The sequence below is a fragment of the Arachis hypogaea genome, chromosome 5 (assembly GCF_003086295.3).
Source record: "Arachis hypogaea cultivar Tifrunner chromosome 5, arahy.Tifrunner.gnm2.J5K5, whole genome shotgun sequence".
Classification (NCBI taxonomy): Eukaryota; Viridiplantae; Streptophyta; class Magnoliopsida; order Fabales; family Fabaceae; genus Arachis; species Arachis hypogaea.
Genome location: NC_092040.1, coordinates 7,613,888 through 7,639,524, shown reverse-complemented (window position 1 = coordinate 7,639,524; position 25,637 = coordinate 7,613,888). Strand labels below are relative to the sequence as shown.

General features: G+C 30.1%; 4 protein-coding genes across 4 annotated transcripts; 1 reads left to right on the top strand and 3 right to left on the bottom strand.

The window, feature by feature from the left end:
• Nucleotides 1–5,057: 5,057 nt before the first annotated feature.
• Nucleotides 5,058–7,433, bottom strand: LOC112803198 (probable receptor-like protein kinase At5g24010). The gene has a single exon (XM_025846710.1). It carries the CDS (start codon nt 7,431–7,433, stop codon nt 5,058–5,060), a length of 2,376 nt encoding a protein of 791 aa, XP_025702495.1.
• Nucleotides 7,434–9,711: 2,278 nt separating this feature from the next.
• Nucleotides 9,712–11,499, top strand: LOC112800542 (uncharacterized). The gene is made up of 4 exons (XM_025842869.2): nt 9,712–10,397; nt 10,479–10,577; nt 10,653–10,811; nt 11,258–11,499. Exons 1-4 carry the CDS (start codon nt 10,167–10,169, stop codon nt 11,297–11,299), a joined length of 531 nt encoding a protein of 176 aa, XP_025698654.1. The 5' UTR covers nt 9,712–10,166; the 3' UTR covers nt 11,300–11,499.
• Nucleotides 11,500–11,819: 320 nt separating this feature from the next.
• Nucleotides 11,820–13,812, bottom strand: LOC112800541 (isoflavone 2'-hydroxylase). The gene is made up of 2 exons (XM_025842868.3): nt 12,659–13,812; nt 11,820–12,561 (listed from the first exon to the last, which is right to left on the bottom strand). Exons 1-2 carry the CDS (start codon nt 13,541–13,543, stop codon nt 11,944–11,946), a joined length of 1,503 nt encoding a protein of 500 aa, XP_025698653.1. The 5' UTR covers nt 13,544–13,812; the 3' UTR covers nt 11,820–11,943.
• Nucleotides 13,813–18,821: 5,009 nt separating this feature from the next.
• On the bottom strand, nt 18,822–24,863 carry LOC112800537 (cytochrome P450 81E8). Its single transcript, XM_025842866.3, has 2 exons — nt 23,834–24,863; nt 18,822–19,592 (listed from the first exon to the last, which is right to left on the bottom strand). Exons 1-2 carry the CDS (start codon nt 24,734–24,736, stop codon nt 18,945–18,947), a joined length of 1,551 nt encoding a protein of 516 aa, XP_025698651.1. The 5' UTR covers nt 24,737–24,863; the 3' UTR covers nt 18,822–18,944.
• Nucleotides 24,864–25,637: the final 774 nt, after the last annotated feature.

Below are 25,637 nucleotides of genomic sequence, written 5' to 3'. Positions count from 1 at the left end.
TTGACCATATATATACATAGACAACATATTATTATTGATCTCAGTAAATTAAAATTCAAATCTTATATAATCATGGGTGAACAATATATACATTGACACTTTATACGATATTAATAATAAGGAAAAGTATAGATAAATAATTTTTAACTAATAAATTTTAAATAATAGTAATTAATAATTAATAATTTTATATTTTAAAAAAATAAATTTTAAATAATCACTAATTAATTAGTATAGAATGCAGTTTAACAATATTTGTTAGTTTGTTGTTGATTAGATTTTTATTAGTTTTTTTTTTTACTAAAGATAAGGGGACTAAAATTTACGATCTCTTAGATGAATATGGGGAGACTATGTCATTTGAGCTATAACTTATTGGCTAAATTTCTGTTAGTTACTTAGCAGAATTAATTTTAAGAAGTGAGTTAATTTAGAATTGAAATTTGTATTAAAGTTAATTGATAAAATGAAATCGATATTATCTTAGAGATACAGTATCACCTTAATGGAGAATTAATAAATTTTTGCTACTTGTATAATTATGTTGATAAAATAATTAAAAATAATATAAAATTTTAGTTAAATTATTAAGATTAAACATTGAAGAGATAAATTTTATTTTTAATTTTAAATTACTATTTATAATAAATGATCCCACAAATATTTATATATCATCTTATAAAATCCAAAATAAAATTGAAATTAAAACTAACATTAAAAATGTTCTAAAAATTATTAGATTAATTCGGTACTAATAAATTATAATTCGTATTTAATTACTCATTATAAATTATAACTCAGTTTTAAATATTATTTATTTTTAACTTATATCTACGGTTTTATTAGTCATTATTGATGACTTAATGATCAAATTGTCATCACATTAATATTTTTCGTTGATAAATTCTTAGAAGATAACAATTTTTAGTATTTTTAGTCATCATTTAATACAAACACTAAATTATCTTTAACAAATAAATTTTATAAATTTATGTATACAAATTTTAGAAAATATAAATACAAACTATATTAATTTATGTGTATAAATATTTTAATAAATATAAATACAAATTATATACTTTTTGTGTACAAAATTCTTGTAATATAAGTATAAATTATTGATAATAAAATATTATTAAAAAATAATAATATTTACTGATCATGCACGCACATTGTTCTTTTTTATTAACCTAATATCTATATAAAATACTACCTATCTCTCAATAAGAGAGGATTTATGAACTTTTACACACTAATATCATATTTTATGTTTATATATTCATATGATTAGTTTTATTATATCTATATGTCTATAAACTATTTATTAACATTTTATATTTATAAAATTCTTATATCTCTTAAATACTTATTGATTTAAGTGGTAGAATATCTTTTATAGATATATTTCAAAAATTTATTCACACAAAAATAAAATTAATTATCAAAATTAACTTATATTGGTTGTTAGATTATTTGTTTGTTTAAATATAGTATTAATAATTCTTTAAATATTGTTTCGTATACATACTAATCTATTGATCAATAATAAATTATAAATATCATTTAGATTTAAGTAAAATGAATTATTGATTTACGGATTAAAAAAAAATAAAAAAACAATTATCAAATTAGTTATTTATATATTTTGGTAGATATGATGAATAAGGAATAATGACATCTTTAATTTTTATGAGATTTGGCTTATGAAAAAAATGATTTGTCTGACTTTAACTCCAGAGAAGAAGTTTAGAAGTGCTTTTGAATTACAACGTATATCCCTCCTCTCTATTCTAGGTGGTTATTAGAATCCTCTATCTATTGGTATTTTTACGATTAATTGTGATGTTAATTATCCTGGTTCTGATAATATTGTTGGTTTTGTTTGCATTATTAGATATTGTAATGGAAGTTAATAAATGGGGTGTTTGAAAATGATTGAGAGTAATAATATTTTTCGAGAGGGATTGTTTGTTATTTGGAGAGGATATCTTTTAACTTGGGATCTTAATCAACGAGATATTATTTGTGAGACGGATTGTGTGGAAGCGTTTAATCTTATTACTAATTACCAAAATAGTTTTGAGTTTATTGATCTATTTGGTGCTCAAAATAAGGGATATCATGCATTAAAATTGGTATGTTAACTTTCATTTAATTATGAGAGATGCAAATACGATAGCAGATATTATAATAAAGATGACAATAAAATTACTAACTCTATCAAATAAAACTTTTTTTTTAGAGAAATTTAAGGGTAATTTTAAATGAAACAATCCTTTTGTTTAAACAGTTTTTTATTTTTCTTTTTTTTTTTTGGTTTAGCTTATTTAAGTTAAGAAAAAAAATCAGTTATTTATATATAAATATATAATAATTAACTAATTTAATATATTTTGAGTTTTTGACGAGAACATAGACTCGTAGTGAAGGGGTGGGTCCCAGCCGACAAAAAGCCCTTAACCGTTCTTTAATTGGGAAGCAACAAGAGCAGTCGTATGGTTTAGCTCGCTCGTTGGAGATGCCAAACCAATCTTGTGAGGGCCCACTATTTCTTTAGCTTTATTGTAGAATGGAGGGTATAAACACTCACAATATATTGTTGCACTTCACCAACACAACAACACAACACAACTTTGATTTGTGTTCTGTTTCTTTGTATCATGAGGAACTCAATCATACTTGTAGCTTTCCTCATGGTCCTTGCAGCTTCTACAAGGCCTAGCCTTGTAACTTGTAGACTCCTTATTGAACCACCACCACAACAACATCATCAACATGTCAAACAAGTGCAAAGTGCAAAGGCCATGGTTAAAGAAGATAATAGTAGTAGTATCAAGAACAAAAACACCCAACGAGTTCACACCATGTCTTCGGGGCCTAGCGGAAGAGGTGAAGGTCACTAACATTAATACACATGTTACGTTCCATGGATCACCATCATACTCATCATTGGTTATTTATCAGCTTTGTACATCAACTATGAAAATTTGTAATTTTTTGTCTATAAGTTATTTAGGTCTTGATTTTTGTTAACGGAGCTAATTATTCAAATATTATTGTATATATACCAATTTATGATTTATGATCAAGCTAATTATGTACGTGTCTTATTATGCCGCTGTGCCGCAATATATCGGGTAAACGACACAAACAGATTTAACTGCCACACCCTCAAAATATTTATATATATAATTCACCCGGTCAATTTGCAGATTTAATTAATTTTCAAGTGGAGAATATAATTAAGGTATGCCACTGGTGGTATCTAGCTAGCTAACTAGCTATACATAGTTCTTAGTAATTAACTAATTTGAATTGGACAAGTGGATATCTCACTCAAAGTAATTTTTAAAAGTTGAAATTTTATATTATATATATATAAAATAATTTATTGACTAATAATAAATTCTTAAATAAACTTAAGATTCGTAACAAATTAATTCTTATTTTATTTAAAAAATATCATGGACGCACATAAAGTTTATTAACAATTATATGACTGGTGCCTAGTTGTGGTGTTATATTATTCTCTCTATTAAAAAGAAATATTAGGTGATTAATTTTTTTATATTTATCTTGTATTTAAGTTAATATTAATTAATTTTTTATCGATAATATTATATATAAGTATTTTTGTAATTAAATCTAATTAAATTGGCATAAGCTGATAAAGAAATGCACGCATACGTCATACAATTTTTTTTTGCACTTCTTTAACATAAATTTTTGTTAGAGAACACATAAATTTATTTATATAGAATAAAAAATTTTTGCACATAACTCGTAATTTATCGATATAACATAAAATTTTTTACATAACACATAAATTTTTGTACATAACATATAATTTTTTTATGTAAATATATTTTGTTGGTTGAGTTAATATTTTAGACATGTGATCTTTTAAAAATTTTTGTGTTGTGCTTTAAAATTTTTGTATTATGTATTATTTGTAATTTGATTAGATATTAATATTTGAACATATAATTTTTTAAAAATTCATGTGTTGAATACTAAATTTTTGTTGTGTCATTTGTTAGTTAGATGTCAATGATTTTTTTTTTAAATTTATGCGTTAAGTAATTTTATTGAATATATAAAAAAATTAAAAAAAAAAAGATGACGATAATAACGAAAAAAGAGGAACAGAACAGAAAAGGATCGGAGGAGAAGAATTATTAAAGCAGAGTTTTCAAATTGTTCTGTAAATATTGCACTAAAGATTCTGTCATAGCTAGCGATGAATAATGATATATGCATATGCATGTGGTGCATGCATGCATGTATGCACAGATGAAGTAACTTCATATCTCACAATGAGCAAGCTAAGATGATGAGTTCAATTTAGCACTCCTCATCTATCTCACGCTTAACTGATATGATATTTTAAGAGCCATATATATATGCATGGCTTCATGCTTCATATAGTTGATACAGCTATGCGTGACTTGGTTCTTTTGAATTTAGTCAAAACTGGAATCAAAGTATGAGCTTCTTTTTGTACGACTCAATACATAGCTAAGTTATTGGTGAGTCCAAATCATGCCTAGATTTTTATTTTAAATTATTTGAACAGTATGATAGGATTTATATATATGGAATCAATCCAATGTGTAAAATTCAGTGGCCCCGGTCCCTCCTATATAAATATATTATAAACCAAGTATATATTCTCCAACTTGTGCTTAATATTTTAAGTAAAAATGATTGATGAAGACGCATGAATGAACTCCCACGTGTCAATCGAAGTATGAATCATTCATTAACGAATAAGAATGTCACTACTTTCTCAATGAGAGAGAGCATGACTACTACTGATCCCCCACTTAATAATATAAGTGACTATGCGTATAATCTATAGCTTCAATTATTGAATATGTTCATTACAAAGTTCACATGTATCACTCTGTATTTAAGAACAATACAAAGAATTTTGTCCCATTTAAAAACAATATACATTGTAAATTGTTCATCTCTTCTAATTCGATGCTTTATTCCTCAATAATAATACAAAATGATATGGAAAATAATAAAAGATTAAAAAATATTATTGGTGATTACAAACCAGAATAATAGTTGACTGGTGTATTCAATTGATCATGCTTGAGAATGGCCAATTCTTGAGTCTTAGCAGAAGCAATAGTATTACTATGTGGATTTGACTGAATTGCCCCTCTCTGAAGCTGCAATGCATACTCCAAGTCCCACAAGACATCACCCATACAAGGCCTATCAAAAGGCTTCTTTCTCAAACACTTTTCCACAGTCTCACCAAACTTTCTGAGAGACTCTCCATCAATTTCACACTTTATGCAAGGATCAACTATTTCTTCCAATCTCCCTTTCTTCTTGCAAATGCTTCCCCATTCAGCAGCCAAGTAGTTTGCATCCATAGCCACCCTTCCACACACCACCTCAACAAGTACTACTCCAAAGGAATACACATCACATTTCATGTTCTCATCAAAAGGGCCTACTTTTCTTGAAAGCCCAAAATCAGAAAACTTAGCCACATTATTCTCATCTAACAATATGTTACTACATTTCACATGGCTATGAACATTGCTGATTCCTCTGCAGGAAGAACCTTTGTGAAGATAATTCAGTCCTCTCGCGGCTCCAATGCAAATCTCAAGCCTCTGAATCCAACACAACTTGGAACTGTATAAATGATCCCTCAGTGTCCCTTTCTCCATGTACTCATAAACAAGGATCATCTCTGACTTCTCGTCGCAATATCCGATCAAGGAAACAAGGTGGCGATGGCGAATTCTCAACAGAATATTGATCTCCGCTTCCAAATCCAAGAGGTCTTGTTGTTGTAGCAACCCTGGTTCGCTTCTTTTCACTGCCACCCTCAGTCCATTGTTGAGAAGTCCTTTGTATACAATTCCAAAACAACCCATTCCAATTACCCAATTCTGGTCGAAGTTGTTGGTAGCAACTTGGAGTTCATCGAAAGGGATCTTGTTTAAGTTTGGGACATGTGAACGTGAAGATGATGATGATGATGAGCCATGGCTGCTACCATATCTGCTATGAGAGTGTGAGCTTCCTCCTCCTCTCTTTTTCTCCATTGGCAACCAATCAACACTTTGGTCATGCTTCGGTTTCTTGGGTTTCAGACACACAAAGAACACAACTGCTATAAATGAAACCAAAGCCACAGCTCCGAGAATCGCCAACAGTTTCAAATGCACAAGCAAACGCCAATACCAATGGGAATGAGAATGCGAAGGACGATTCTGTTTTACTTCTGGCATAGGACCTGGACTTGTTTTCTCAACGATTTCCATTAGTTCCAGGCCATTCAGATAAGCATATTTATGTGGAGAATTCTGGGCAGGTCCTATGCTGATTTTGAAAACTCCAGAGTCATCCGAATCAACCACAGATTCCAAACGAAAAGGAACACAAGTTTGGTTGAAGTGATCATAAGGAGTGATCCGGTGACTCAAGTTATTATCGAAGTAAAGATTGAAGTGTGAATTTTTCAGAACCGGAGTTCCAATAATATGACAGAAATCAAGCTGAACAAGATACTTAGCATTTTTCTTAACATCAAGTTGCCATGTTATATTGGAAAGTTTTGAGTGATTCTTTGAACTATTCATCACTCTTGCGCTCTGGTAAACAAGATTAGGGGCAAGAGTAGCATAGTTTCCTTCGTGAATTGGACTAGTATTTTGAAATTTGTGTCCAGCAGAAGGATGATCATCAATTTGCCAGTTTCTCCACAACGAGTCATTCACCGTGTTGACATCAGAGCCTCCAACGTTGAGCCTGTAACTCGTATGGAACACCATGCTGTTGTGGTCATAAAATCTTCCTTTTGGGATGAAAGTATTGGGGAGAAGGAAGAGTTCTATTGCATTTAGAAATGCAGGATTTGGATGAATAGGAGAGAAAGTGATTCGGAAGTTGTTGGTGTTGATGCTCAAAAAGAACTCCTCTATTAAGGTTTTGTTGTATTGAGGATTGAAATTGTTCAAAAGGAAGAAGCCGGGAACAGAGACATTGAAGAGAGAAGAGGAGAGGTTACCTTCCGAAGAAGAGAAAGCAAAGAAATGGAGGCGCAGAAGATGATACCCATGCTTTTCAATTCTGAACTTGTATTCAGATTCAGCATGGAAAAGCCTTGCTGTTTGATACAGAGGAGGTGTTGGTGAATGGTTTCTCTCTTTCTCGCTGGTGCTACCATGTTTTGGGAAGATGAAACCAACAGAAGAAGATGCTTCCATTTCTGTTTCTCTTTCTCCAATGAAAATTCGACCAGTATTGTTGTCTGTAACATCGGTATCCGAGCCACAATTGATGAAGAACTTATCTGGGACTGTGAAGGCCAATGATTGGAACTGCAGAAGCAGAAGAAGAAGAAACAGGACTACGCAAACAGATGCATGAAATTTATGGTGCTGATGAAGAATTTCCATGAAAAAAAAAAAGAGAGAGAGAGAGAATTGCTTGGTTAGAAAAAACTGTGATTATGGAGGAAGAGGGTGAAGTGGTCAGCTACAACATGAGATTAAGTAAAATATCTGAACACGGTTTTGTTTGGAAAATAAGGTTGTGTTTCTTGTCATGGAGCACTTGAAAATTCAGTCAGAATCACAAGTCTCGGTGGACTCTTCATGGGTCATTTTCCAAGAGCAAGTCTTTGCTCCCCACACTGTTCAATAAATTAATCATCTTTCTAATTATGATTAATACACCAGTTTTTTTTTTAGGCTTAGAGCCTTTACATGATTGCGAGTTTTTTTGCTAAACAAAGTCTTGCTGCTTAAGGGATTTAGGGATGACAATGAATAGAGTAGGATAGGGTTTGAATTTAATCCTAATCTTATCTGCAAGTTGAAATTTTTATATAAATTCAATTCTATTGTATTTGAGAGTTGAGAATATCCTAACTTAAACCCTTTTTGTTCTAAACTCATGGGTATCCGATCCTATTTACGTATTACCAAAAAGATGCAATCACAACTCCCTTATTATGGTCAACTTCGCCAATAGTATTGTGTCTAGGCTAGAATTTAGGTTGGGGTCGGGCACCGGCTCCTTGGACTGGAGAACCTCCTACCTAGCTTTAGGGGAGCTAGGAGCGTTGTAGTCTCCATAAAAAAAAAAAAAGTGGGTCATCAAGTGACTAAAGATAGTATTTTAGTGGCCATCTCCATTGCAAGAAAAAATTAAATGAAGTTACCAAGGCGTAAGAAAATAGAAGCAAACAAATCAAAAAAATAGAAGAATAATAAAGGGATTGAATACCCTACACTTACCTCCAGTAGATTGGGATGCACCTCTTTTCCTCAAGGGTGAGCTAAAAAGGATGACGATCTCGAGCTGGCCTCACTTTGAAGCCAGCAATGGCGATTCCCTCGCAGCAGCAGTATAAAATTCACGGACAGAGATGGAAGTAACAGTCGCAGAGGAGGAAAGGAGTGAGTGGCAGTGATAATTATCGAAAAGAAATGGAAGAATAGAAATGGTAATGTAAAGCAAAAGTGGTAACTGTATTCATAAAAGAAGATGCGCGAAAGGTCAGGAATAAAATTGGCCTTTCTTAAGTGCATTTAATGTCGCTAGCGCAATAATCGAAACGACGCCCTCGAACATGGGTTGAGGACAACCCCCACCCGCGAGGAAAATACTAGAAGCATGAGCCCTCGCCAACGAAAGCATATTAGGCAAAAACTACCTTTCACGAGAACACAAGCAAGCAAATGTGCCAGTCGTGAGTCTCACGCCTTGACGCATTGAGGGCACTATTTTGGCCCAACCCAACAAGAGTTGGAGATCTATCAAGCGAACACGCGCCCCGTCCATACGACGAGGCACCCATCACGTGACCCGATCTCTTCTAAGGGATATGGAGAATGACCTACTGCTCTCTTCAGATACGTCACCATTACCTTAACCTAGCTGCCTCATCGTACGAACAATAACTTAAGCATCAGAATGTCTTTGCAGGTGGCTCCACCCTTCAACAAACTTACTAGCCGCTAGTACAATTCCCTACCTCAGCACCCACGCTCAGGTCCTAATCCTCCCCTTACACCTCATAGCTAAACGACTCAACGAACCAATGAACAATTTAGATTCAACCTTAACTCTACCTGCGGGTTGATATTTTTATATAAATTCAATCCTACTCTACTCGCGAATTGAGAATATTGCAATTCTAATCCTATTTGTTCTTAACTTGCAGGTATCTAACCCTACCCGTGAGTTACCAAAAAGATACAGTATTATTATATAGCTTGATAATAATCTAAAGTAGAAATAACTTTTATGTTAAAAAGAGTATTAAATTATCAATTAAAATATTTTTTAGTGGTTAAAGATTTTGATAAGTCTTTGATTCAATATCTACTTAAAAAAATATTTTTATATATGTATATAACATATACATATATAGGAGTACAAATTAGTCGAATAAAATAGAATATCCAATCCGATCCACGACAAGATACGGTAAGGTGCATGTTGCCACTCCCACGGAACTAGCTTCCACACGCATTCTAGCTAGGTAGCTTCCTCATGAAATTTGACCTGGTTATTGAATTTTGTGACTGATAGTGATCACTAAGAACAAGTCCTTCATGTTTCTGTTACGTTCATGACGACATAAAGAAGCTAGTAGCCGATGCAAGCCTGAGTCATGTGATGTAATTAAATTCTTTGTACAGAATCATTCAATATAATTGCTGAGTACAATATAACGAGAATTTCACTTAGTTGTAACAGAAAGTAATAAGCTAAATCCATATGGACCGTTAGTATTTTTTATTTATACAACATTTCGTTGGCATTGGACTATTTTTTTTTTCAAGTAAAGTTGTCTCTTTGACTTTATGTGCTGAAACACTTGTTGACTTTACAAAACTTAACGTTTTATGAACTCCCTTTCCACAATTCCACTTCCTACAGAAGTGATGAAGGAAAAATTAAAATAGAAAAAGGAAAAATGAAAAAAAGATGAGCTTATTTGAAGCCCATTAAAATGAAGCGATCCCATATTTTGAGTTATCACTCAGCATCACACATACAGAGGTGCCGCGGGTTTGAAGGCCCACAGTTTTTAGTTTTTACTTTCCCTGTCTTTGACTCTCTCTATAAATAAGAAATAAATTCATTAGACCTGAGACTGAAAGCGAAAAGGGAGAACGATGGTGGGGCAGGAGCAATGGAAGAAGCCCAGTAGAAGCGACGAGGTTGTTGACCCTGATGAGCAAGCGAGGATCGCTGATCAGATCAGAGCTCAATTCGAAGCCTTGGCTCCCAAACGACCCATCAAACCCAACAGAAGCGAACCAGATCAAGACCCCACCGTTGACCTCCATGTCACTAATTCCATACCCGAGCTACACAAGCTTCATTCTCTCCAGTCTCAACCTCATGTCTCTCCCTCTCTATAGCATCTTTCTCTATCTCTCTCTCTCTCTTCATTGGTTTCTGATGATACCTTTCACTATTGGCAGGATATAGTTTGTAAGGAGGGGTGGGCAGATGCGCAGGATGAGTTTGTGGAAACCGAGTATTACAACAAGTTAGCATCTATTGACAAACAGCATCACGCCGTAATTCATACTTCACTTCCTGCTTAGCTTTATCTTGTGCTTTTATTTCCTTTTAACTTTTTCTTATTTCACCAGACAGGGACTGGGTTTATAAATGTGGTCACGGAAGGAGGTTATGAGATACAGAACCATGTAATCGCTGCTCATGAAACTAAGCCAGCAGGACCAGGCTACAAATGCAACCCTGCCACTAATGACTGGCTTCCCAATCTTCATGATCCACAACACCATCAAGTAATTCATTCATTCCTTTCTTATTTCTCTTTGTTTTTCTTTAAAAAAATAATAAATTGAGGAAAGGAAAGGTTTTTACGATTTGTAAATTTAGATCCATTTTTTTGTTTATTTGGGTCTTTTAAATTCAACAGAATTTTTTTTTTACAGTATTCCTTAATTTGACAGGCCAAGAACTAATTCCTTTATTTAAAAATTTATCGCTAGTCAATGAGTTTATATATACAAAAAATGAGATATATTTTTAAATTTTAAAAAAATTAAAATTTTAAATATATTTTTAAATCATTACAAATCACAAAATAAGATCAATTTATATTTTTTTCAAATATTATAGGCCTTATTTTTGTATATTCTTTATTTTTATATTAAAAATAATTGATGATAAATTAAAGAAGGTATGCAAAAAACGCCTTATTGTCTGTTTTTTATATATGTTGGGATAGGTGTTCACCTCATCCAAGCCAAATCGGAGCGACAGTTCTTAATTAGGCCGCTCTATCAGAAAAACCATGATGTTTCTGTATTGTTGGAGATGAGAACGAGATATATTGTGACTTTTGTCACATAATATAATACTACTACACTAATTGTTCTAGTGTATTCCATATGCGATTATGCATCCACTCGTATTAATTTAATAAAAGTGTCCCCTCAGGGCAACACAATCATGTGAGTTAGGTTTGTATTTTCTTTTATTCAATCCAATTTCAACTTATTCTAGAATAAAGGTAGTGCCATAATCTAGAACCTGCCTAACAAATCTCAAGCATATCTCTTCTACATGATTAATATTACACATTTAAGTTTGTTTATAAATTAAATTTAACTAAATTAAATAATAAAATTTATAATAATGTCAATTATAACAATTTTTATTATATTATTAGACTAATTTAGTTAAATTTAGTTAATAAAAAAATTTAGATGTATAATATTATTTCATATACACTTCCCATCTGATTAATTGTAATTTGCCAACAAATGAACATTATTAACCACTTTAACTTGTTAATAAATAGGAAAAGCTTCATATATTTCTCAAATATAAAAATTATACATTCTTTTTCTTTTTAAAATTTAAAAGTAAAGCTACTAAATCAATGGAAAACAATCATACATTATTCACATCTCATTGAGAGAAAATCTTGGTGATGATTGGACGGGCTTTACATTGGGCCTCCAATGGAATAGCCTTTGACATCAGAGTTCCGTGTCCTTCTGTCATGTCAACTTCTTCCTCCCCAATCCGCTTCCAATCAAAGCATTGTATCAAAGAGCCCAAAGTCAAGCCCAGGGTTCTCTGGGCCAGGCCGGAGCCAGGACACGCCCTCCTCCCCATCCCAAACGGCATGAAGCCATAAGGGTTATTGTTGGCGTCAGCATTCTCAAATCTTTGAGGCATGAAAGTTGAAGATTGGGCCCACAAGTCCGGGTCCCGATGGATGGCCCACGCATTGACAAAAACCAGAGTATTACGTGGCACATGGTAGCCTCCAAGGGTGCAGTCCTGAGCGGAGAGATGAGGCAATAGCATTGGCGCTGCAGGGTAGAGTCTCAAAGTCTCAGAGATTATGTTATGAAGGTAGGTTAATTTGGTAAGGTCGTCTTCTTCTAAGAGCCTGTCTTGTCCAACATGAGTGTCCAACTCCATCCTTGCTTTCTCCAACACTTGTGGATGGTTTAACAGATTCGACAATGCCCATTCTATTGTTATAGCCGAAGTCTCTGTTCCAGCTACCATCATGGCCTACACCCATGCAAACGGAATAGATTTCAAATTATATGCTAATCTCTTAATTATCATTTTTAATCATAAATGAATGGGCAAAGAATAGATGACTGACCATGATAAGCCCTTTGATAATTTGATCGGTGTAATACTCTGGTTGAGATTCTTGAAAGGAGAGCAAGTGATCTATCATGGTGTTTGAACTTTCCTTCTTGCTTCTATGCTCATCGATCAGCCCTTGGAACAGAGCATCCATCTTCTCACCAATTATTTGGAGTTTTCTATTATCACCACTGAAATCGAACAACCGAACCACAGGCACAAAATCCCCAAGATTCGAACTCAATCCGAACTTCGCCATATCATCCATCACATCCCTGAACTTCTTCGCCTCCTCCGCACTCGTACCATCGCATTCTTCCCCGTAGTACCGTTTCCCACTCACCATTCTCATGATCGTGTTGAACGTTAGCTCCGTCAATTTCGATCTCACTTCAACTCTCGTGAAGCCCTCGCATAACCCCTCACTCAAGCTCCGAACCAACCTCGCCGTTTCGTCCCTTCGGATTCCCGTAAAAGAGTTGAGACGCTGAGTGGAGAGGATCTCCAGGGAGCAGATGCGGCGGAGGTTGCGCCAGTGGTCGCCGTACGGCGAAGTTATCACCACGGTGTTGTTGTAGGTTAGGTGCTTGGTCTTGGCGGAACGGAAACGGTTCGCGAGGACGATGTCGTTTTTGGTAAAACATTCTTCGGCCAAGGAGGCGGAGGAAACGACCACGGAGAGTTGGGAACCGAAGCGGAACGAGAAAATGGGACCGTATTTTTGTGATAAGGCGTAGAAGGTGCGGAAGACGGGTGGTTTCAGGAGGTGGAGGTTGCCGATTAGAGGAAGAGACGGTGGAGATGGTGGTAGGTTTTTGAATCTCTTTGTGAATAGCATGTAAGAAGTGATGAAAACAACGAACAGAAGAAGAGAGTTATAATAAGAAAGTTCCATCATTATGCTTTATCTCAATAAATTTGGCTCTGTATGTAGGGTTTGACGTGAAGTTGTAATAATAATACAGTAGCTCTTTAATATATATATATATATATGGTTGCAACTTCCAACTTTCAAATTCTGTGTAGTATGTGAAAATGAATACTATTCCAACTTAGATAAAGTCAAGATAGTACGAAGCTACCCAAGAAAAGGTCAACGCCTCAAAGATTAAGATACCATCTTTGACTTTGATTTGGAGTTGGATAAAGTAAAGACTTCTTTGCGTGAAAAATAATTATTAATATATTAATATGTCTTATATACTAATTAATTTAATTAAATACATGGTTATTAGTTGATTATTATTTTCATAAAATATCTTTATTTGGATAGTAATTAAAAAATGGTTGTTAAATTAATTATAAATAATAATGAATTTTGTAACTTTTGGATAGTTTATATTTCAAAATGTATGCACACATAATTTTTACTTTTTCAATAGATTATAAACTTTTTTTGGGAGCGTTTTTTTTTTTTTTATATTGAGGCTCAGAATAAAACTGTGATGTCTGTGATGTAGTATTTTAATCGATGACCTCGTATTAAAATTTTTGGAGACGAAGAGTCAAACTTTAATAATATTTTTTTAAAAAAATATTTTTATTTAATTTTTTTAATTTTAAATTTATTTTTTAATTTTTATATTTATTTTAAATTAAATATGATTCAGTTCAGTATATTTTATACTAAATACAATATACAAATTTAATTTAGTCTCTATTTTTTAGTCTTTTAGTCTTAATCTTTCAGTCGTAATCTCTCTTTTAAATAAAACACTACAAAAAAAATGTTAAATACTGTCGAATTTATCGTCGCACATTAGCGTTGGGTTTACTGAAAAATTTACCAATAGTTTTTGGTGTGAAATTCGTCATGTATGTCAAATCATTACCGGCGAATTTTCGTTTTTGATAGTAAATTCGACGCTAATAATTTGGAGAAAAAACCATAAAAATAGACACAAACTTTAACATCAGATTCACCGTTAAAAAAAATCCTATGGTAGCTATTTTAGTAAAATATTGCATTTAGGCTATCGGCACCACGTTATTGTCGTCCCCTTCATTTCGAATTTCTCTAACAAAAACTTGGTCACGGAACATTTTTACTAAATAAAATTATAAATAAAAAATAATTTAATTTGTTGTTACTTTTTTTTAAAGAGAGGATATATAATGTTATTTTAATAGTAGATCACTGAAAATAGTATGACTTGTTTTTCTTTATAACTATTGTATCATTTTTATGGACGGATGGTGTAACAGTGTAAATACTATTTTAAGTCTTTTATATGCTAAAAGTATTTGATAATTTGTGATTAGTGATTTTTGATAATTGATTCTAGTTTTAGTAGATTTAAGATTGTATGTTTGAACTGCTGAAGTATTTAATATATTGTGATTAGTGATTCTTGATAGTTTATTCTAATTTCAATGGATTTAGGATTGTAGGTTTAAATTGTTGAAAGTGTTTGATATATCCTGTTTATTGATTCTTTATTATTGATTCTAGTTTAGTGGATTTATGGATTTTACTTCTTGATTATTAACTGTTGTTCATTGACTGTGAATATTGGTGCTATTTAAGTTAATTGTTGATGGATAGAGTTTGTGGTGCATTACTGTTACAGATAAAACTCAGCCGAAATTTCTATAAAATTCTTTATATATTATGGTTTGTGAATTGTTGATAAGTTTGCGCCAAACAACAATACATGTACTCAAGAGATGATCAACGTAATATTATCAAACTAATGTATGACTATCCATGGCCGAGCTACAAAAAGATTCCCTCTGAGATCAGAAAGCGATGGTTTCAGAAGTAGGCGGTAAGAACTTAATATAGTCAAATATTCTTATCTAGATTATATCTTCTTTTTTGTTTAATATGATATATTTTGATTAACTCATTTTAAAATCTTTTTGTGTAGCTGAACTTTATATAGGATATGGAGTATGATCTCATCATCAGGAAGATATATGACCATCGTATGGGTAGGCAGCTACAACAAATGCTGGAGGATGTATGTGAGAGGCGCGACCAGGTTATCCAAGTATACCGGCGACTCAGTGACCTTCACTAAGAATAAGGCCAGACTGGTATGTAACTTCTCTAATTTTGTTATTAACTTAGTTATATTCTTGGACATATCATTAGTAGACATCCGAACAACTTATTTCAATACAACATGTATAGTCAAAGTCGTTGGATCGCGATACGATATTGGCGGAGACCTTAAAGTACACCCACACTTTGAAGGAGAACAAAGAGATATTTGTTGATCAGCGGTCTGCAGATCATCACGTGAATAAATATCTGATATTGTGATATAAAATTTTCAATTAACTGTATAACTGTCATCCTAATCATAATAACATGTGTTACACAGAAGTTCCCTACACGCAGAAACTAGAGGCCGCAACTCAACATTCTTAGCAAAGTGGTAAGGACGCCAGTAACACTATTGCTTCAGCGTCGATCCTGGTACAGTTTGGCCCGATACCGCCTCAACACCGTACGGGACTAGGGTTGTTCTTCGCCGGCATTTTTCGCACCTCTACATTGAGGCCATCGTCCACCTCTGCCACCAGTCGAGCCGTCGATCTTGAGAAAGGCATTAATTTGAGGCTGCAGGTGCAGGAGGTCTCCCAGAGCCTTCACAAACAAATTCAGGAGTTGACCGAGACTTGGGAGAGATATCAAAAAATCCTCACATGCGTGGGGGACACGGATGACCTGAGGCTGGAGTGGAAGGAGTAGCTGGAGCAGCTTCAGCGGATGGAGGCTCAGATAGAGATATACCAGGCTCAGATGTGCGCCACTGGCATTGACCCTGTTGGTGGGACACAAACATCACCGCCGGCTCCGTCGCCTTAGCAGGACTACGAAAACGATGACAACGACTACCAAGATCTTTAGCTGTTAGGGCTTTGTTTTACTTTTTCATTGTATTTATTTGACTTTTAATTTATTTGAATATTTGATATTTATTTGAATATTTGATATTTAATATTACATAATTAGTTTTTGTTATTGATAAATTGATCACTAATTGTGTGAAAAATAATTTTAAATAAAATTTTAAAATTAAAAAGCAAAAATAAAAAAAATTGCGTTACAATATTTTTTAAAAAAAATTGACATTGTCGAACGAATTTACTGTGGATATAATCTGACGGTAATAGTGCGGACAACAAGATATTGTGACGTCAACATTACCGTTAGAAAAATTTACCGATAACCAAATAATTTTTTCGAGCAGATAATCGATCACAAAATTTGACGATAATTATCGTCAGATAAAAAAATCCGACAATAATTAATTACCAACAAAATTTATACCGTCTGATTTTTTTTACGATAAATAACTTATTGCCAAATTTTATTCATTTTTCTAACGATAAATTTGATGATATTATTTTTTTGTAGTAAAACCTTAATGTTTGTCTTGTGTATTTTTTTTTTGAAAAATGATACTAAGTGATCAATGTATTTTATATTTTTCTTGTGTTTGAGTCATTATTAGTCAATTTTTTATTTTTTACTAAAAATGCAGCTTTTTTATTTTTTGTTTACTGTTTTTTCCATTTGTGTTCATTTATTGACAAATTATTAATTATTCATATCTAAGCATTTAGCTTGCATAATAAGTTCAATTCACTTCTCTTTTTTAACATACAAATTTTGCCTAAAATTGGGCCTATTAAGGTCGATCCAATTATGCTGCGCTTAAAATTGGGTTAAATGGATTTAGATACGAGTTTTCGAAATTTATACTAGATTTAACTTAGGGAGTAAGTTTAGTGTTTACTTCTATTATAATGCATGAACATTGACATGAACATAAAATATGTGGATACATAAATTTTAAAATTGTATAAAAGATGGGACATATATATATATATATATATATAATATTAAGTATTTTTTAGATAAATCGTAATAATATTTTAATATTTTATTAATATTAAAATAAATTAATTTTTAATATCTTATTTTAATTATATAAAATATTTAAAATATTTTTTATTTTAATAAATAATAATATATATTATTTTTAAATTTATTTTAAAAATACATATTAAGAATAAAATTGGACATGTTGAAATATAATGATATTTAAATGTGTCCAAACGTGTTTGAAAAAAATTTATTTTTTACTAAGATATGATTGGACACAACAGATATACGTGTCGAATAATTGTTAATAAGTGTCGTGTCTAAAATATATTCGACACGGTACACTATAGCAAAAACTTCGTAGAATGTGTTCCATTGCAAAATATTCATTTTCAAATAAAATTCATAGGTTATCGAGCGGTCACTAACAATATTATTCCAACTTTTGAGAAGCAAAAGCAAAAATAGTAACAAAGAACCAAAATGCTAAAAGAGAGGTCAAGGGTTAAGATATCTTCATTGTCATTGACTTGAATTTGGACAGGGCGGCGATTAGAATTTTCTGGGAACTTATAACTTTCTTATCTTTCATGAATAAATATCTTATGATGTTCACAAAGATTCATTTTATTATAGGAATTCACTTAAATGAGTTTTTTAAAAGATCTTTTTTTTTTAGAATAATAATTCAAAAGAGCTCTTTGACACAAAAACTTATCCATACACAAATAATAAAAATTATTACAGCAATATAATAATTTTGTATTCAATACTAAATATATATATTTTATATATAATAATTAATTAATAATTAATTTTTTATATTCATGTACTATCATTATTTTGTTTAAATATAAATTATCTTACTTTATATTTTTTATGAAAAGATGAAAAATCGTAACTTTTGTTTAATATTTTTGTGTGTGATCATGTCAGTTTTATTTTCAAATTAAAGAACCCTATATATACTAAAAAGAAATAGTAATGTTAGCTGAACAATTTTTTTTTATGTTAGCTGAATCTAATCAAGTTGATTTAATAATTTATTAGGCTAACATAAACTTGGTCACGGAACATTTCTACTAAATAAAATTATAAATAAAAAATACTTTAATTTGTTGTTACTTTTTTTTTAAAGTGAGGATATATAATGCTGCTTTAATAGTAGATCATTGAAATTAGTATGACTTGTTTTTCCTGATAACTATTGCATCATTTTCATGTGTGCTTTCAATAATATAAAAGAGAAAATTGAAATATATTTCAAGCATATAGTCAAAATTGGTTTAAAAATAAAATTGAAATATATCTAAATTTTGAATTATTAAACACCAAATAAAAGATAAAAAATACATTAAAACTAAATGCAAACATCGAGTACAAATTAAAAGACATACATATTTGTCCCTTCATTTTACATTATAGATGTAGTAGAAGTGTAGAACTTCATATAATAACTTTAACTAGGATCTCGCGTTAATGTTTTCGAATAAAAAATCCTAGTTGCAAATTGCTCATCACACAACCTACACATAGTTTCTAAGGGAATTTTCTTTGGCATGGTAAGTCCTTTATCTTCGGTCATATCAATTTTTTGAGATGTTATTCGTTTCCACTGAAAACATTGAATCAATAAGCCTAAAGTCAATGTGACTGTACGTTGTGCCAAATTGGCTCCTGGACAAGCTCTTCTTCCCATTCCAAATGTAAGTAGATTATTTGCTTCACCTTCTTTCTCAAACCTCTCAGGCTTAAATTGTGTAGAGTCGTCACTCCACACTTTGGGATCTCTATGAATAGCCCAAGCATTCACTAATACTATTGTGTTTTGTGGTACCTTATATCCTTCTAGGGTGCAATCTTCAGAAGAGTAATGTGGTACCAATAATGGTGCTGCAGGATGCAATCGAAATGTCTCATTGACAATGTTTTGAAGGTAAGGGAGTCTTGTGTTTGTAATGTCAGATTCGTCAACAATGCGATCTTGTCCAATTTGTGTGTCTATTTCTTTTCTTGCCTTTTTTATTATTTCTGGATGGTTTAATAAATTAGACATTGCCCATTCTAAAGTCACAGATGAAGTGTCTGTTCCTGCGAGTAACATAACCTGCAAGTCCAAATTATAGAACGAGCAATTATATTTTGAAAAAATTTACAAGTATTTCAGTAATCAACAGTTAAAAATTACTAAAATATTAATATACCAATATACTTAAAAACTTTCTTATATTTTGTTAGGAACAGACATATATGTTTATTATGTGAATTTTAATTACTAGTATATAATTAATAAAAGTTACGAACTTACGATAAATTTATTTGATAAAGCAGTTTTAGGACAACTTGACATAAAATAGTACAATCAACGGAAACAGAACTGATATACTAGCTCTGGCCTCTGGCCATGCCAAATCAAAGATTTAAATATATATACGGTCCATGTTAGTTGTGAAGATCGATGTGAATGTGATGAACTTTTTTTTTTTTTAAATATTGAAGTGATAGTGATATTTTTTTAAAATGTAGATTGTTGGGATGTTATATTTAAATGTGGAATCGTTTAAATAAAGAAATAGAAATCAGACTATTTGATTTATTAGAGATACAGAAATCAGACCGTCTGATTGCTAGAAGTACAGAAATCGGATCAGACCGTCTAATTTCTAGAGATAAAGAAATTAGACCGTCTAATTTCTGATAAATACACAAATCGGACCGTTCGATTTGTATTAAAAAAATTAAAAAGCTTAAAGTACAGAAATTGGTGTACTTTCCATAATTTTAAAAAACACAAAAAATTACAATATTAAAATATTTCACCACTTCTACTCTCATAACAAAAAAAATTAGCCAGGTGTGATGGGAACACAGTGAACCGCAAAATTAAAGTAGTAGTATAAAGTAAACTGATATTAAATTAAACATTTCTATTGTTATCATTTTCTTCCGGTATTTAATAATAAAAAATTTAGATAATTAATATTTTTATCTTACTTTTAATCAACATTAATTAACTGCTCATTTTTTACACTAAAACCCTCTAACATTTCGCATAATAAAATTTAGCTAATACATACTTTTTAAAACATATTAAACTATTAATTAAAAAAATTACAAAATAAATACTAAATTTAAATTTTAAAGTATCTGCATATATTTATTAAAATAAATTTTGTAAAAATTATTAATAATAATTTTAACTTAAAAAAATATATTAACTAAACCCTCAATAATAGACACCATAAACAAACAAAAAAAATGCATGTCAATATGTGGAGCCTCCGTACCATAGTCAAATTATATGGGACCACGTAATAAGTGATAGGCAACCTTGTTGGCCCCTCAATTTAACGCCGAATTGGCAAAATTGTTTTTCAAAATAAATATTAAATATTAAAAATTTATTTATTTTATATTTTTAAAATAAAATAAACTTTTCGTCCTGCTAAAAAGTTTTTAAAATATTTTTAAATTTAATTTTATTTTATTTTATTTTAAAAATTGTTAATTTGCATTAAATATATTGATAATTAAATTTTAAAAAAAATTATGATTAATCTAACAATGAATATATTATGTATACTCTAAAATCAGCCACTAAAATTAGTTATTAGTATAAAATGAATATTAAAATATAAATATATATTGAAAATAAATTAAACTATATATGTATTTATGCACAAATATATTAGTAATTAATTTTAATGTATGAATATCATTTTTAATCTAACAATAATGCAAAACACTGGTTTATTTGTGTTAAATATTATTTTTGTAAAATTATTATTAATTTAGTTCTTAATTTTTGAAAAATTAGTCATTATAAATATATTTAATATAAATTAATTTTTTTAAATAAAATTAAAATAAAACAAAACTTTAAAATATTATTAAAATTTTATACTTAATTTCTTTTATCGTTTAGGCATAATGATAATTCCCTAAATGTTATTGAGGAAAGATGAACGATGATGATGATTTCCCTATATAGACACCCATGTAATGCGAGCTCAGTGTAAATATCCGGGTAGCCAATTGGATAAAGATATCAAAAATATTTTTTTAAAAATATTTTTAAAAAATTAAAATTTAATATATATAATTAATTAAATTATATTATTTTTATTAAAATTAGACCGAACAAATCAGTTTAACAAAGAAATTAGTAAATTAAATTTTAAAATTGATATAAATTAATATTTTTTATAAAAAATTATTATAATATTTTTATTATAAAACACAATTAAAATATCTTTATTTTATATATATATATATATATATTATTAATTTTAAAAATTTAAATTCTAATTCTATAACGATAAAAAAGAAAAGAGTTAGAATTTAGGATTCTCAAAATTAATATATATAATAAGAGTATTTTAGTCATTTTATATAATAGGGGTATTATAGTTATTTTTTTATGAAAAATAATATTAATTTAGACAAATTTAAAATTTGATTCACTATTTTTTGGTTAAATTAATTTGTTTGACTTAATTTTGACAAAAATAATATAATTTAAGTGATTATATGTGTTAAATTTTAATTATTAAAAAAATTATAAAAAAAAGATATTTTCTACGACTTTATAGAACCCTAAATTAACAAAGAGTTTTTGACCAAATATACTGGACAACTTTTTAATTAAATCTCATATAGTTAAGCCGTTGTTATAATCTAATTTCTTTTTTATAAATAATGCAATATATTTTATAAGTTACACATCATGGTTTCTTTTTTGCACCGTTTAATTTTTTTTTAGAACATTATTTCTTTCTTCTTTAACACTTTTAATTATGGTGAATAAATTACAAAAAGTTCTTATGTTGTAGATCTTAATATAATTAATATTCGTAACTTTTTTATCTTCAAATTTTTTGTTGGATATAGTCTACAGATATTTTTAAATAATTTATTTATAAATTAAAATTTTATAAAAAAATAATTAATATTCGTAATTTAAATTATACAAGTAATTTCACCAAAATAATATTTTAAACATACACATTTAGTATTTAGTCATAAATATATATTTTTCATTTATATTATATCTTAATAATAATATATTTAAATAATATTTTAATATTTATTCACAATTATGTGTTTTTAGATTCAAATAAATATAAAAAAATCAAATTTTATTATTTAATTTATTATTATAGAATTCTTATTTTAATTTAAAATGATTCATTAAATTAATATAATTAAAATTAATTATAAATTATTTTATATAACATATACAGATTTAATTAAATTTTACTTTATGTGTTATATAAATTATTGAATCTATATGTGTTATATAAAATAATTTATAGTTAATTTTAGTTATATTAATTGAATGAATTATTTTAAATCAAAATAAAAATTATATAATAGTAAATTAAATAATGAAGTTTGATTTCTTTTATATTTATTTAGATTTAAAAACACCCAACTATATAAGGCTTGCAAAAAAAATTGATTCTTTTTTTTATAGAATTGCAAATTATTTATATTATTAAATATTATTTAAACACATTATTACGCACATAGTATAAGCAAAAGAAAAAAAATACATAATTATGAATAAATACTAAAATATTATTTGAACATACTATTATTAAAATATAATATAAATAAAAAAATATATTTATGAATAAATACTAAATGTGTATGTTTAAAATATTATTTTGATGAAATTATTTATATAATTTAAATCACGAATATTAATTATCTTTTTATAAAATTTTAATTTATAAATAAGTTATTTAAAAATATCTATATATGGACTATCCTCAACACAAAATTTGAAGACCAAAAAGTCACGAATATTAATTATATTAAGATCTACCACCTAAGAACTTTTTTGAAATTTATTTAATTTATCATAACTAAAAGTGTTAAAGAAGAAAGAAACAATGTTCTAAAAAAAATAAACTATGCAAAAAAAATCATGCTGCGTAACTTATAAAAATATATTGCATTATTAAAAAAATAAAAAAATAGATCATAACAAGGCTTAACTATATGAGATATAATTAAAAAATTGGCTCAGTATATTTGGTAAAAAACTCTTTGATTACTTATTTAATAGTACTGCTAATTATATATTTTTAAGGAGATAAAAATCTGAAATTGCAATGTGTCATTGATATGACTGCTGTCATAGAAAAGTAAAAAAGAAAAAATAGAACTAGGTGTCACTAAAAAAACTATAACCATGTTACTTCTATACATGTAGATAATTTATGATATCTACACCATAGAGCTCGCCGTTATCTAATAAATGGTTCGATAAAGAGATTTTATATGTATCAAGCACTTTAAGCAATTAATAATAGATGAAAGATAGAGGAAGCAATTAATTACCAGAATAAGTCCTTTGATAATTTGATCCGTATAATATTCAGGGTGGGAGTGTTGCAGAGTTAAAAGATGATCAATCATGGTGTTAGTGTTCCTCATGCTACTGCGATGCTCATCAACGAGACCTTGTAAGAAAGAATCAGTTCTCTTACTAATCCTCTTTAACCTTTTCTCTAAATCATCAAGACGAAACCAACGAAGCAGAGGTATGAAATCTCCGGGGTTATCTGCTCCTGCCAAAACCATTAATTCCTTGATGATCTCCCTGAATAGCTTTCCTTCTTCAACATCAGTGACGTCACAATCATCACCGTAGTATCTTTTTCCAGAAACCATCCTCATGATAGTGTTGTACGCCATTTCCGAGAACATGGAACTTAGCTCCACTCTGGCAAAGTCATCGTCGTTGGTGGAAGCTTTCAGAGCCAGCTTTTGCACAAGCCTCAAGATCTCGTCTCTTCGGATCTCCAAGAACGAGTCGAGTCGATGCGTGGAGAGAACCTCCGTGGCCACGATGCGACGGAGGTTGCGCCAGTGGTCGCCGTAGGGAGAAGACACCAGGGTTGTGTAGTTGTAGGCGATGTACTTTCCAACGAGAAAGTAAGGGCGGTTTGCGAGGACGATGTCGTTTTTGGAGAAGCATTCTTGCGCTGCCGTTTGTGATGAAACGACAACCACAAGGCGGGAGCCGAACCAGAGGGAGAAGACTTTGCCATACTTTTGTGACAGCTCATACAAGCAGCGGTGTAATGGTTGTTTGAGTTGGTGGAGGTTTCCGACTATTGGAAGATAAGGTGGACCTGGAGGAAGGTTTTTGGATTTTCTTGACTGGAACAGAAGGTTGAGAGCCACAAGAGAGAGAACAGAGATGATGACAAGGAAGAAATAATAGAGATGGATTGACATGATAGAGTATAGTAGAATAAAATAATATCCTTGGTCATTCGACAAGGCACAAGGAAAATGGATCTTATAAGAGACCACACTGCTGAAGGCACCGTGTATATTCAAAAGGATCTGCTTGGACTAATTAAGACTAAGAGTGAACTCAATTTGGTGGAAATTCAAATACAGTCCACTTTACGTGAAATTGATATTTGAGAGTTGTTAAATAATTTGATTGATTTGACTAAATTTTTATCTAACGGCTCTCAGATATCAACTTCACGTGAAGTCGACTTCACCTGAATTTTCACCCTTTAAGTAAGTGGTTAAAAAACAGGTTTGTGTCAAAAAAATAAAAATAATTTTCCATTATTTTAATTTTTTTATATTCAAATTTATTTTCAAAGATTTATAAGCAAAATAATAAAAAAGTAAATAGATATATAAAATAATTTTAATTAAGATTAATTAATTTTAACATATTTTAATAGTACTTTAGTTGTCATAAAAAATATCGGTTGCAGATAGGGCTGGAAGTGAGTCAACTCAGTTCATGAGCTAGTTTAAACTCGACTTGTTAATAGTTCTATAAGCTAAACTCGTGAGTTAGTGAGTCAAGTTTGAACTTGAAATTGAACTCATAAATTAAATGAACCGAACTTGAATTTGAATAAGTTCAACACATTAACGTAAGCGGACTCGATTATATATACATATATATATATATATATATATATATATTAACGATCTTAATAATTTAAAAATAATAATTTATTAATAGATAAACAATATATAAAATTGATATTTTTTAAAATATTTTTTAAAATACATAAGTTATAATTTACTGATATAAAATTATAAATTATATTTCTATTATTTGAGCTAACTCGTGAGTTTTTAGTGAACTAAATTTGAGTTTAAG

Coding starts and splice junctions, on each gene's coding strand:
- LOC112803198 (XM_025846710.1), bottom strand. CDS start 7,433: ATGGAAATTCTTCATCAGCACCATAAATTTCATGCATCTGTTTGCGTA.
- LOC112800542 (XM_025842869.2), top strand. CDS start 10,167: ATGGTGGGGCAGGAGCAATGGAAGAAGCCCAGTAGAAGCGACGAGGTT. Junction 10,398..10,478: donor CTCTCCAGTCTCAACCTCAT/GTCTCTCCCTCT, acceptor CACTATTGGCAG/GATATAGTTTGTAAGGAGGG. Junction 10,578..10,652: donor TTGACAAACAGCATCACGCC/GTAATTCATACT, acceptor TTATTTCACCAG/ACAGGGACTGGGTTTATAAA.
- LOC112800541 (XM_025842868.3), bottom strand. CDS start 13,543: ATGATGGAACTTTCTTATTATAACTCTCTTCTTCTGTTCGTTGTTTTC. Junction 12,562..12,658: donor TTATCAAAGGGCTTATCATG/GTCAGTCATCTA, acceptor GCATGGGTGTAG/GCCATGATGGTAGCTGGAAC.
- LOC112800537 (XM_025842866.3), bottom strand. CDS start 24,736: ATGTCAATCCATCTCTATTATTTCTTCCTTGTCATCATCTCTGTTCTC. Junction 19,593..23,833: donor TTATCAAAGGACTTATTCTG/GTAATTAATTGC, acceptor TTGGACTTGCAG/GTTATGTTACTCGCAGGAAC.